This window comes from Dermacentor albipictus, chromosome 5, assembly GCF_038994185.2.
Source record: "Dermacentor albipictus isolate Rhodes 1998 colony chromosome 5, USDA_Dalb.pri_finalv2, whole genome shotgun sequence".
Classification (NCBI taxonomy): domain Eukaryota; kingdom Metazoa; phylum Arthropoda; class Arachnida; order Ixodida; family Ixodidae; genus Dermacentor; species Dermacentor albipictus.
The window spans coordinates 85,004,960-85,019,352 of record NC_091825.1 but is presented as its reverse complement, the minus strand read 5'-3'; the positions used below and the strand labels follow the sequence as shown (position 1 = coordinate 85,019,352).

The 14,393-nt window shown below is 46.3% G+C and overlaps 2 protein-coding genes across 4 annotated transcripts in view; both read left to right on the top strand.

Annotated features, from left to right (window-relative positions):
- The window catches only part of LOC135905790 (glutamate receptor ionotropic, kainate 2-like), a 352,682-nt gene that overhangs the window by 243,013 nt on the left and 95,276 nt on the right, over nt 1-14,393 (top strand). The gene's annotated exons all lie outside the window — the stretch shown is intronic.
- On the top strand, nt 11,900-13,835 carry LOC135902954 (uncharacterized). Its single transcript, XM_065433295.2, has one exon. It carries the CDS (start codon nt 11,916-11,918, stop codon nt 13,182-13,184), a length of 1,269 nt encoding a protein of 422 aa, XP_065289367.2. The 5' UTR covers nt 11,900-11,915; the 3' UTR covers nt 13,185-13,835.

Genomic DNA, 14,393 nt, shown 5'->3' with positions numbered 1-14,393 from the left:
GAGGCGGCCGTCGCTGACGCCACCGGTTCCTGCAGATGCCCTGGACGGTTCACTTCCATCGCCACCGAACTAGGCGCGACGACCGATAGATGCACTGGAGATTTCACAGAAATAGCCAGCGGCAAGAAAAAAGACACTCCACCAAGAGACGCTTCCTCATCGTCCCTCTCCCAAGCAAGAATCCTTCAAGATGGAACCCGACGGATATTTTGGCTGAAAGAAACCACTGCATTACTTTGAGGTATCTCAGCTTTGAATATTCCTAGAGGATACGCTCTAAGCCTGCTTGGGGGTTTGGAATACACTAACTCCGAATGTTACGCTGATGCTTCTGAGCAAGCAACTTCTGGAGTGTCACACATTACACATATTCGCAAAAAATAAGGCTATGTTGTGTTACTCGTTGGCAGCTTGAAAGAGCTAGAAATGAGATGGCAAAGCTGGGCAAGTTAACCGGATATGAAGGTTATGGTTTGTTACCCCACATTGTGGAAACGGGTGAAATAAAGACAGAAATATTATCGGAAAACGAAAGCATCACACAAATAGAAATTAAGCAAAGGCGATGTGGAATTCCTTGGAGTATTACAAGTGCACAATGACGTAGAAATGTCGCGAGCAAATGCGTGCACGTGGGCGCTGTAGCACGTGTTCGATGGCTTTCTCGATATCGCTGTAGTCGCAAGCCGTGTTGTCATTTATTCGGATTCGAACAATTTTTTTTATAAAAGCGATATTGTAAACATGCAAAAGTAGGCAAAGTGCTGCTGTCTCATATTTTAGATGTCAAATATTGGTGGATACCTTGAACATAATAGATTGTTTAGAGAGCAGCTCTTTGGTGCTCGTTCCGACGTTTCCCGTCACCGTCGTACCTCGCCATTGTGCCTCGTCGTAACCAGCTCTGTAGCAGGGGCTAGCGCGCTGCTCTAGCTGCACGCGCTCCTGGAACCATCCCTCGCGCACCGCGCAAGCATTACCCTCTTGGCTCCTCCTCCGGTGGCACTCCTGTGCGGCGGCAATCAGAGCGCTGGCTCGGTGGCGGCTGATATCGAAGATGTGCTGTGGCCTAGCCAAAACGCATAGCCGCCACTATTCGCTACTGCGTGTAAGAGTGGCAAGCGGGAAAGCAGGCAAGGGCGACAAAAAATATGCTATATCGTTGTGACAATGCCAATCTCTCGTGCAAAATTGTAGAGGGTAAGGACAATAAAAAGTTTTATCGAATATTTTATTGATGCCTAAGCATTCTTTGGCGATCTCTTCTGCCCTGTCACGCTAAAAGTGCAATGCCTTGTATCTGCAGAAAAATGCGTAGTTGGCAAAGTTACGACATTTATGCGTTATGATAGGGTAAATGTAGATGAATTATGAAAGCTTTTAAGCTGTAAAGAACAATCTCAAGCAAAAACATGAAGGAAAAGGACGCCCATAGGAATATATAGGGCTCCGTAGAACATACATGGGCAAGCTTATTGTACAGGTGCACCAACAGAACTTTGGGGGTGGGTCAACTCGTAATTTGGTTGTGGGCCAAATTGAAATTTGCAAGTGAGCCAACTTAGAATTTGGGAGTCGGCCAACTTAAATTTATGGGGTGGGCCAAGTTGAAGTTCGGACATGTGCCAAGTTAGATTTGGGGATATGTCCACTTGAAATTTAACCGTGCGCGAACTGAAACTTGACGTCGGCCAAGTTGAAATCTGGGCGTGGGCCAACTGAAACATGTGGATGTGTCAGCCTAAATTATGAGATGGGCCAACTTAAATTTAGGGGTGGGCCTAGTTGAAATTTCGACATGTGGCAAATTTAGTTTGGAGATGGGCCAACTTGAAATTTGAATGTGGGCCAACTGAAACTTGAGTGGGTCAACATAAGTTACGGGGCGGGCCAACTTAAAATTTGTTGGTGGCCCAAGGCAAATTTGCGAATTCAGCAACTTAAATTTGGGGGTGGGCGTTCTAAATGTGTTATTCTAATGCACTGCAGCTTCTACGCAGTAAATGGCTCTTTGTAGCCAGGAATACAACAGAGCGCTGAGTTGCATTAGTCATAATGCTAGGCTAACTACCTGACTAGTCATTTTGTCTGTTAACGACCAGAGGCGAACAACAATTAAGTACACCCTGAACACCTTGATTTGTTCGCAAGTCCGCTTTTCTGAACTTGCCAAACGGCAGTAACAAAATATACGAAGATCTGTGCCGGTGCCGATGGAAGGACGAATGAAACCAGTGAAACAGCAAGCAAGCAGAGTTGTAGAGAAGGGAGCAGCAGTAAGTGGACGCGACAAACGGCGTCTGCTGGCGCACCACCTGTGTTAGCGAGTGGCATACGGTACGGAGCATGTCACGAACATTTCTAACACCCGCCGCGGAGCGCTTATGCCATTCTACTGCTGAGCACCATGTCGTGGGTTGGATTCCTTACTTTGGGGCCGCATTATGGTTGGTTCGCATCACGTCAAGCTGTGTTCAGGGGGTGCGGTTGTTTGAGCATCAATTTAACTTCCACAGAATGCAATCTCACTTGTTTCACTGACAAGAGGTCACCGCTTGGCGCGAATTACTTCGTGGGTAGGGAACACATAGATGAGGCATACAGTTAGAAGCTCATGGATTTTGCTTGTAAAAATACATTTTTTTCGAATGGTCATAATGAATGTGTACAGCATTAAGCGTATCTTTGAGTGGTAGCCCCTTGTATTGTATTTTCCTTCCCGACCCGTATCATCTTAATATTTGTTGCCATTCTTAGGTGAAACGAATTATTTTCAGGTTCATATTAATATCCCAAATAACCTGGTTCAATGCTTCGATATGTACTTAAAATTACTTTTTGAGGCATTCACCTTACTTGAGACAAAGTTGACTCTTCGGGTATACTGCTGCCTGGGCGAGTTTTTCACCGCTTTACAGCATTATATAATATAAACATTTCTCCCTGACAGTGCTTATAGCATGGACCATGACACAGATATTAAATCAAAAGTACAGTTCAAGAAAGCTGGATCTGATCCGTATAAGAGACTCAACTTTTGATGAGCATATTTACTTGGTGTGGCCGTGTCTGCACCCAACGCGGTTTCTGCAGACCCCCATACGCTGTAAGGCCCGTGGTTCCCTTTCCGGAACATTGAGTAACACTTGGTTCATCGCCTCTTCAAAGTGAAATTAATGCATGTCGGAAACCTTTCTTCATCTTGCCGTCTCCGTGAATGTACACTCCCATGATACTGACGTGAAATCTCGTATATATTTTAATAGCTAAATGTAGCTCAAAAACTAGTACGCCCTGAACACCTTGAGTTTTCCACAAGTCCAATTTCCCCAGCCTCAACTTGCAAAATGGCAGTAACAAAATATGGGAAGAACGTCTGTTGGTGATGGAATGGCTTCAAGCATAATGTACTTGAGTTGTTTCGTTAAATATACATATATAGTATATACATTGCGTTTCAGTTAAATTGTGTGAGGCCTTAAAGCTACGACATGTACGCAAGGCGCGTGCATCCTACTTATTATTGTCTATATGAAAGTCTGCGCATTTTTGCAAGCAGCCTAACTATGTATCTAATAAAAACACTAATGAGCGATTTCTTGAACAACTGAATAAACTCCGAACCATAATTGACGAAACTCCTGAGTGTTTAAAACATCTGCTGTGTCTTCTTCCATATAGGCTGTTGGCAGTTTGCAGTTTGCAAGTTCGTCTACCCCTAAATTTCAAGTTGGTGCACCCTCAAATTTAAGTTGGCTGGCCTCTAAACTTCATGTTAACCCACTCCCAAATTTTAAACAGCTCACTCTAAATTCAAAGCTCACCCCCACCCCCCCACCAGCTTTCAAGTGGGCGCACCTTCAAATTTCATTTGTATCACCGCTTTTAAAGCTTCCCGATGCATTTTCTCTAAAGCCCTATGTATCCGGTTAAGTATTCTCGCCGAGGATTTTTTTCTTGTTTCTATTGTTCTTTATCGTTTATAAAGATACCAATCACCTACACTTACACTATTATAGCGACTAAATGCCTTGACTTCTCAAATCGCGAATCTGTGTGCAGATACAAGGCATTACGTATTCCTCGTGACGGAGGTTTTCCTGGGGCACTCGCCAAAGAATGCTTACGCATTAAAATGGAAGGAATGTAACATCTCCTCTCAACCCAAATGCCTTGAAAGTCACTTTCAAGCATTTTGGAGACACGCATCACGATGTTGAATCTACGCGTGTTTAGCATAATCCTTCCTTGCGTGGCCTGTACTGACGCTTCGCGCCACGTCTATTTCTTGCCGGCGCCTATCCATCGAATTTACCGCGAATTTCTCCGATTATTTAATGAAAACAAAGAAAATATCGTCCATAGCAGGCGATTTCGTTGGCAACATTGCATTCGTAGTCACGCCCATGAAATGTATAATTTAGGAGTGCTTACGTCCGCATACCTACCTCTTCCTAATATCTGGATACGGTATATTGGTAGTTCAAAATTAAAGCCAGGCATTATGTGAAGTTTAGCCACATGGCAGAAATTCTATGAGCGGCAGGAGCCTCGCCAAAGATACACCTGGTTTGTATTGAATATTGCATTGGTGTTCCGCATATATGCATCAGAAATGTTTTCTTGGAAAAAAGTAAATAGTACGTCATGAACTCCAATACTGTGCCCAATATTTTAAAATAAATATCTTAAAGCTTCTGCCACTGACCGAACCTGCACTTATTGGGTACACTTTGTGCGCAGGCCGACTTGTATTTACAGCATGTTCTTTAAATTAGAAATGAAAGCTAGCGGACTGCATTAAGTACTTCTGTAGATTAATACCACGATATATTGCTGACGTGTATTGCCTCGAAAACAGTATTGCCAAGTAAAGCGCCTTTATTATCGCCAATTCTATGATCTATCTATCTATCTATCTATCTATCTATCTATCTATCTATCTATCTATCTATCTATCTATCTATCTATCTATCTATCTATCTATATATATATATATATATATATATATATATATATATATATATATATATATGTGTGTGTGTGTGTGTGTGTGTGTGTGTGTGTGTGTGTGTGTGTGTGTGCATGTCATTTATTTACACCCTCTTTAGGCATAAAGAAACACCCTTGATGCCAATCGGTGAGCGCTAAGGATGTAAGCAATCTATTGAAAGGGTGTAGTACTGCCAAATATTGACAAAAGATTATGAAAGAATGTGAGCTAGGGCGTAAAACATAAATACAGCATTTACACCCTTTTGTGTGCAATAACTTTACTGTGTACGGCGTCCCTCATGATAGGATCGCAGTTTGGCAGCTTAATATCCCTGAACATAATTTTGATTACTGCGACTACATCACAGTCTCTTATGCACTTCCCCATGAAAACGCTCATACAAATGTTTTTCTAACCAGGTCAGCGAAATTGCAAAAGCTCTTCTGTCTGCATCCTTCGCAATTGTCCTCAGCACGTGTTGTATAGATAGAGGACTGGTGTACTCCGGGTTTAGAGTAGCACAAGACCAGTAATGAAGCCTCTCGACCAATAATAGTGAACGACCGGCGAGATTTCCTCACAAACAGACCCGCATTTTAAATTTCGTCATACGTCTAGACACAGTAGATAAATGACAAAATAAGGCACAAAAACAGTCCCCTGATATTGGCGCTGGGCCCCGTCTCACCTCTAAAATGCAATGTCTACGCGTGAATTCACTGCGAGGAGGCGAGAAATGCGACACAATTGTCTATTTGTTGTTGATCATGTATTCTGTATTTGGTAGTGCTTCTTATACGGAGTAGCAGTCGTACTTGGTGTTAATCAAAACGAAGGAGTGTTTTTGTCAGCCATGAAAAAAAAAACTAGCTCTGTTGTTGACATAGCCGCACCCACGATATCCGCATGGAGAAATTGCACCATTCACGAAGCGCATTTTCTGAAGAAACTACATTGCGAAAGGCGCTGTTGAAACGTGGGCACATTGCCGGTAAATTACTTGGGGGAAAAACGGATGCCGCAGTTAAGAAAGGAGAAATTCTAATGCTGATGTGAAGAATGCTTCAAAAACGAGCGTGAACGTAATAGTAATTCGACTACGTTCCGCGTATTTTGCAGGGGTTAACATCACAACGTAAAGCAGCTACATTCAATATTACAGATGAATGGAGCGACAGTTTCTGCAGTGGAAATGCTCCCCTAAATAAGGCCACGAATTCTCCCATTCTGAATACTAGCGCACGAGTACCAGGTGCTTCAGGGTTTATTTCTTTTTCTCTCTCTCTCTCTCTCTCTCTGTGTGCGTGTGTGTGTGCGTGTGTGTGTGCGTGTGTGTGTGCGTGTGTGTGTGCGTGTGTGTGCGTGTGTGCGTGTGCGTGTTCGTGTGTGTGTGTGTGTGTTTGTGTGTGTGTGTGTATTCCACTGTGTGATCCAGAACTCATGAATACATCGTTGGGCTAACAGGAAGTAAATGCTTAGTAAAAATATTAGGGAGCGGTGGCTCGAGCGCTGACCTATCGTTTCCTACTTTTCTTCTTAAGCCTTTGTTTCCTGTTATGGTATCAATGCATTCGTCAGATCTCAACCAACTCGTTATGCAACAAGTTTTGCTGAGATACAGAACTATGTGGCTTGTCTCAATTGCAATGCATAATTATGGTTGCACCTAGTTATTTGGTCCCTGAGCTCGGCTTCATTTATCGCCTCTTTCGCAAGGCGGGAATTTTCTTTGCCCAGTCTCATTTGTAATATGTGCCAGCCTCTTGCTCGAGCTCCCGCTCAGATTTCAAATATTTTATAGACTCTAAGAAAAAAAGGAGGGACCCTTGCTCCGTTAAGAGATAAACGGCGATGTCCCTTATCTTCGTCATTAAATTGAGTAAATTTTCTCCGTTATGCACTGGAGCAACGGTTTCTCCCTCTCCAAAACGATCATGGCCGACTCCACGCAAGTGAAGCGACGAATGCTACTAGGCCTACGATCTGTACCAGTTCGCAGCTGCAAAACAACGTACGAGTCATAAGCACAGTGTACGTTACCGATATTTGTAAAAAAAAAAAGCACTCTAGCAAAGCTTTTACTGGGGCATACACGGAGCCAGGTGCATGAACGACACAATCTTGTAGCGATGGCTTCCGCTCGACTACCACGCTTATCACCCACCGTTGACGGCCGGCTGATCATGTTATTAACGCGGGTGGAGCGTCGCTTTAACCACTACCGAAGCGTGAAAAGGAACGACATCGCTAAAACATCGCGGTGTTCAAGTTATGTAAACATAGGGATATCCATGCATGAATCCGTCGCACACACCACACAGGCAATGAATGTTTTTGACTAGCGTCTTTCAATTATTAACACGGTGGCCACGGCGATCTAAGCCTTTCACTTCGAAGGCGTAGCGGATGGCGCTTCAAGAACCGCTGACGTTAACAAAATTCGTTCTGTGGGGATTGCGTCTACGTTTTCTCGCCTAATTTCATGCAGAAATGGCCAACTATCTACTATCCGCGACGTCCGTACGCCGCTGCAGAGCGGATGCGTGCGAGTAGGCATGTGGTATGCCGGCGGCTGCTGGCGGCTGCCAGCGACCGGACTTGAAGGCGGGCGTATAGAGTAGGGATGAATGTGACAGGGACGCTGAGGCTACCGCTTTCGAGCAAGCCTTCGAAATCATGTTCTGCCTTCCTGTGCACGGAATGAAAGTGTTCGGCTACATCGAGGACGTCGTTCGCTGCTACACGCTGAGCAGCTGCGTGCGATTTGTAACGATATTGGAGGAGGGCGGACGTAAATACTAGCATAGTATCAAAGGAGGCTATGATACAAGTTACTCGCCGTGATGTTAGGATACTACACACGGAAGCAAACTGCGGCTGGCGTGACTGGGCCCGCTCACCATTGATGATATCAGAAATCTAACTGCTGGCGTCTGCTTAGTTATATCCATCTCCAGGAGAGTCGTGGTAACGAAGATTGTTACGATTCAGTCTACTAGCTACAACTACTATAACCATAGCGTAAGTACAGCGGCTGAAGCGTAACTGTAGCGACAAGCGACCGGGAAAGATAGGCCCGACTTTGCAGTATGCCGTTTCTCTCCGAGCGACTCAACTGCAAAGCTGTGTCTGCGCAGTGCTAGCCGTGCTTCTTGTACGGGAGGGGGTGGTTTCGCTTCGTACTGACGTTCGAGTTTGACAGTCCCCTGCAGCTTTCTAGAATCCCGTCACTCGAAACAGTGCTAAAAGCCGCCGTACCCATGTGTGTCCCATTAGCTTGGTCTCCCGTTCATGTCTTGGTATATCCGTTTGCCCCGTACCCTTGTGCCTTTCATTGGACTTTTCACGCTTTGTTGTTTCAATTGTCCCTCTACATACTATCTTCGAGAGTGTCTCCTTTTCTTCACAGACGCCGACAGCCCTATGTGCAAAACTGCAACGCGGGAGTCAGCAATTTGTAAAAGCTTTTTTTTTTCAAATGTATTTTCTGGATACTTTTTGTTTGTACGTTTGCTTGTACCCCACCTTTTAGGAAATCTATTGTTGGTCGGTGCTTCCTGTCTCTGTAGTGTGTTGCACGCTACACGAGGCATCAGGGAGGAGCCGCCGCTGGCGGGCGGAGACGCATACGTACCGGCACGCAAGTGACGCTGGATGTACAGCTGTATATCTGGTTTCATGGTATGCTCGAGCGCCTCCTTGCTATGGCGGCAGGGTTTGTGTTCCAGCTGTGGATTTGATGGTGACGCTTGCGGCGGTCATCGCTTGCACCGCCCAGCTACGTGCCGATGGCGCCCGCAAACGTATTTTGCTTTTGCTTCGAAGCCGTCGTGGATGGCACTTCAAAACGCTCAGAAGTGCATACATGTTAGATAGCTTAACCTTCTCATCATCCTAGTCCCACGCATCAAAATGAGGAAGGTTGGCTGATATCTGCGGTGTGTAGGCCGAGATGCCCGAGTACGGGCTTGTCTCGCTGTACGCCAATACCCGGGCGCTGCTTTGAGTTGAACTATTCCCGCATTGCAACTCCCCGTTCGAGCTAGAGGTTTAACACTGACGGTCGCTTGTCATGAATTGCTTAGACCTTAGCTTATGCTACTTACCATTACTTTCCGTCGAAAAGATATTATTATTGCCGATGGTCTGGTAACTGGCGGCGGTGATGCAAGATACGCAGGCAAGAGAGAAACGTTCCTTTTGATTGCTACAAGAGGGCGCGACATGTGAATTGCGTGGAAAGGAGGAACTCACCGGCCTGAAGGAGCAAAACGGCGAGTTCCTCCTTTCTCGCTCCCCCCCCCCCATTTTTTTTAAGAGTGTAAGAGAGTTTGATAAGGGGACTTTGGCTTGCGTAGCGACATATAGGCGAGCGCGCTGTCTCCTCCTTCGTGCAATGTCTGAGCGTACGCAGGCTGTCTGAAACGAAGCAAAAAGAAAAGAGAAACAATTTCTGCTATGAATTCAGAGCTCAATTTCTACTTTATCCCGCGCAGCAATAAGGCATAAAAAATTCATGGTAACTAGTCATTCGCTTAAGAACGCCAATGGCAGGGGTGCAACAGCTGAAGTAGGATTTGGGGCAATTTTTGGAGCAGGAAAATCTTAGTTTTGGAGCAGGAAAATAAAAATTCGGAACAGGTTGCGGAAAAAAGTAACCATCTTGGAGCACCAAATACTAAATTTCGAGCTGCCTAAAGTGGAAGAAACCTTACTTTTGGAACAGAAACCAAAAGGGGTGAACATTTACAGCAGTTATTTAGAACCTACTGCAGCAATGTAACATAGCTACAAGTCATAAAACCATTGAGGTCCATATTTTTTTTATGATCTGCGCATAAAACTAACTTGGTGTAATCTTGGTGCATACCTCTGTTCCTTGAATCCTACAAAAATCCACAAGAAAGATTTCAATTTGTTCCAACCTACTGAGCAGGTTGCTCAAATTGCTTAGAATAATCATAGGACCAAGCAAATGAACACAGAGCAAAGAAAAGGTTCGTATAAAAGATGCAAACAAATATATTCGTACTTTAGGGTGATTTACACATGAGTAGCATTTCACTGGACTAGACAAGATGACTAGTCTCTTGCACATGACTACAGGCTAACAGCTTATACATGCTTAGACATCAATGCTTTGCCTTTTGGATTATTTGCTTTTCGTGTTCCTTGAGCCTGCTCGAGGTTTGCATTTCCTCTAGTTAGAAGCACTCGGCCACTTTCTACCGTGTTCTTGTCTTTTTGCTTGGTGATAGTGTTGATCATCTCAGCACTAGTGAGCTTTGCCTTGCTGTCCGCCACCTGGTCCCCTAATGTTCTCTTTTGCGCTTCGAGACTGGGCTGCTCGAAGGCAGCATATTCTGTAACTTTCGGCTTGCGCGAGCTTTCTTCAGCACTGATACTCTGTGCATTCATTGCTCGTGGGTACTCAAAACTCCTCAAAAGATCAAGACTAAGAGTTACCTTAGTGGCACCACTGTCATAGCGCTGAAAGACACATTTAACATAGCGCATTCCACTGATGTCGGCAATGCTCAGGGAGCCCCGTCCGTCTTTGAGGTGCTTGTTTTCGCTGAAGCCTCATTCTCGTTCTAGGTCAGCATTGCCATGGGATAGAGAAAGAAGTGCTTTTATTAGCTTAGAAAGCAGGGGACATCTCTATTCACCTGTTGTTCCCTTCAGGCGAAATATCCTTGCGAAGTAGTCATCCAACCTTCCATCCAAATAAAGAACACTGTTATCACCATCACATGTCGGCATGAGCCATTCATCAGCGACAGATGACACCTGGTCATCACCTAAAGCCTGAGGCAGCTGCCCTGCAATATAGCGCAAGGGCCGCACCTTCTGCGCAGCATTTTCACTCTGTAAGACGAAAAACGTTGCATGCATGACCGTTTTGTTTGTCAGAGGGAGATTTTGAAGGAGTGCCTTCCAACAAGTGAGGTAGAATACTCGAGCTTCGAGGAGGAACATTTTTTTTTCTCAGAATGGTCCCAACCTTCCCTTGCTTTCTCTTTGTCCAAGCCAATTTCCGGCCGCACCTTCCAGAGGGTTTCATTGCCTAGGTTGAGTTGGGTCAAGTATTCTGCACTCTTGTTGCAAAACCCCTCACTTCATAAAACGCTCCCTAAGACTCATCGTACCAATCCCAGAATCTCATCATGAAGGACCTGTATGAGTGGCTCTTTCCTCTGGAAGAAACTCTGCAATCCGCTAAAGAGCTCTGCAACATCTCTTAGGAACAGCACCTTTGCACAAAGGGCCTTGCTGGTAAAAGCTGCGGCAAGTCTGTTGTGTTGGGTCTCGGCATCTGGTCGCTGCCTAACAGTGCTCTTTACCAAAATAAAAAAACTGCAAGGCAATAAACAATTTCTCCCCGTGAGATAGCGAGTGCAGTAAAGTCAGCCAATGGTTACAGTCATGTTGGAGGAAGATATGAGGTGCTATACCCAAGATTTCTTGGTGTTATTTGAGGCCCTCGGCACGTGCAGGATGCTTAACATGGTAATAAACATCCATCACATGTTCCTCAACGTCAGAACAAAATAGGTCTCAACCATTTGAAAGCCGTTCGAAAAAAGTTCAAGTGTTCAACAAAAATTGGAGGACGCTTAAGCTTCGCCTTCAAGAGTGGAACGCGAGAGCATTCCCGTCGACCCGCCAAGGGGTGTAAGACAATGCCTACGGCACAGCGACTACGCGCCCCGCATCGGACGCGGTCAGCGTCGAGCAACGCAGCGTTCGGCGCGGCAACAAAATGTGCGCTTGAGCAAGCGACGCACGCCTGAGCCTTAGAAACAGCTCGTTTCTAAGGCAACACTGCATTCACTAGAGACGCTTTTGTACCGCTCTGAAGCATCGAACTCGTGGCTGAGTCATTCTGCTTCTGGACGCCGTGCAGTACAGACGCAGAATGGAGGGCTCCTCGAGAGCTGCGAAAGCGGCCGACGTTGGCCGTGGTACCCCGTGTTCTGCGTTGCCCAAGGATTACCGTGTCATCTTGCCTCCGTTACCAACAGGTGAAGGACAAAGGCGCGCAGTTGTATTGCACTGCGACGTCACTGGACGGCCTTATAGAATCGACGACTTCCGGAAGCCCTTGAAGGATGCTGGAGTAATTCAGCAAGTAGGTGGAATTGGTGCATACCAAATGTCGCACGTGTGGCTGCTGAACATGAAGACAGATGAGGCAAAGCAGACGCTGCTAGACGCCGGACCACTACTGGTGAAGAACCGGCCATGCCTCGTCATTGATCCAGCGAGGCAAGAACTCAGGATTAAGCTACATTGGGTCGCGTTCGACGTCACCTCTGAGACCATTCGACGAGCCTTCCGAGAGTATGGCGAGATAAAGGAAGTCATCAGTGATCGGTGGAAGGCCGAGGACTTTGAGGGCGCCGAGTCAACGACTCGTCTAGTTCGTCTTCTGCTGCGCGATGGTGTCACACCAGACCGCATCCCACATCAGATGCGTCTTGGTAGCGGCACTGCGCTAGTGGTTGTGCCTGGACGCGCCCCGTTATGCCTTCGTTGTCACAACACTGGACACATACGACGTGAATGCCGAGTGCCCAGGTGTGGTGCTTGCCGAGCGTTCGGGCACGAGCAGGCTAATTGTACTCGCTCGTACGCCAGAGTTGCAAGCGTAGGCGGTGAAGCAGACCGGAGCGAGATGCTCATGGACGAGGAGGAAGCGGAGAGCGTGGCTGGGATGGTGGCGTCTATCAGCGACGCGGCCGCAGTGGCGGCGTCCACCAGCTCAGCAGGTTCGCAAGAAAACGGGGCTGCAGACGCTCGGGCAGCAGACGCCACTCTGGAAGACGCTTCGACAGGAAAGTACGAAGAAGGCTCGGCAGAGCGCCCTTCTGAAACCCACTCCTCAGGAAAGCAGCTCCCACTAAGTGCGTCCGGGAGTGGTGAGAAAACAGCTGAACTCAAGACTGCAGTAAGCGAGTTTATTGCGACGCTCGAAGACAGTGATTCGACGGATGAGGCTGCAATGGACGCCGAGGCAACACCTACGAAGCGCCGACTCAGCAAGGCAAGCACGACTTCTCAAGACACCCGGCTACGAGCAACGGAGAGGCGTGGGACCGAGCCTGGAACCAAAAAGCCTCGGGTGGCCACCAGCCATCAGCGGTCGGCGTCGCTTACACGCGGCGGCGGCAAGTCGACGCCCTGAGCGTCGACTGGACTGTGTGTTGCTACAAGGCAAGGTCTGTGAGGGGAGCGCCGTAGGCTCGGTCTGGTGTCACTCGCCAATATGGAGTCCTTAGAGAGGTCTATAAATATTGCAACACTTAACGTCCGAGGGCTTAGTGCCAAGAGGCGGCAAAACCAACTTTACCGCCTCGTAACGGAGCATGATTTGGATATTGTAGCCATTCAGGAGACCAAAGTGGAGAGAGAGGATCAGACAGAGCGTATGGTGCGTCCTTTCACGAAACGCTATAATGTGTGTGTTGCTCATGCGGTGGGGAGGTCTTCGGGGTGCATTTTGTTAATTCGGCAGAGTCTTGGTGCTGTAGTGCAGTCGGTGACTACCTGTGAGTCAGGCCGTTTCATTGTATCTGACTTTTCTCTGTCAACAGAAAATTGGCGAGTAATTTGTCTTTATGCACCAACTCAGGCTCAAGAGCGAAAGCTTTTTTTTGAAGAAATGGAGACGTACGTGAAATGCGAGCGTAGAATAATCCTGGCGGGAGATTTCAATTGTGTCTGTACGGAACGTGACAAAACCAGTGGGAAACACAATGATGCAAGTACTGCTGTTTTGAAAGACTTGATTGCAGAATTTAATCCAGAAGACGTGGGTGAATGTCTTTGCGGTGGAAAAGCGGTCACCTTTACCCACTTTCAGGGTGCGAGCCATGCTAGACTTGACAGAGTGTACGTGTCGGCTGAACTAATTCAGTCGTGTCGAGATTATCGAGTCACACCTGTTGCATTTAGTGATCATTGTTTGGTTTCCTTCCGTGTTGGAAAGGAAAAAAACAAATAGCAAGCAATTTTCCTGGGATCTTTGGAAATTTAATGCAAACTTGCTGAAAGACGACGAGTTTTGTGATCAGTTTCTCAAGGCTATAGTTAAAACAACAACTAAAAACTTAGATAGTTGGGGACATAAATGGGAGGTTTGTAAGCAAACAATTAAATTGAAAACAATTGAAAGGGCCAGTGTTTTAAGTCACGCGAAAAAAGAACTCGAGTCCCGGCTTAGATTGAATCTGAAGCAATTATTGGAAGCTGAAAGTATACAACCCGGTTATTTCTTAGAAGACATAAAAAGCATAAAGCAAAAACTTGAGCTGATAGACCAAGAGCGATACAATGGAGCATTGATTCGAGCCAGAGCTGAAAAATGGTGCACAGGAGAAATGCCGACAAAACG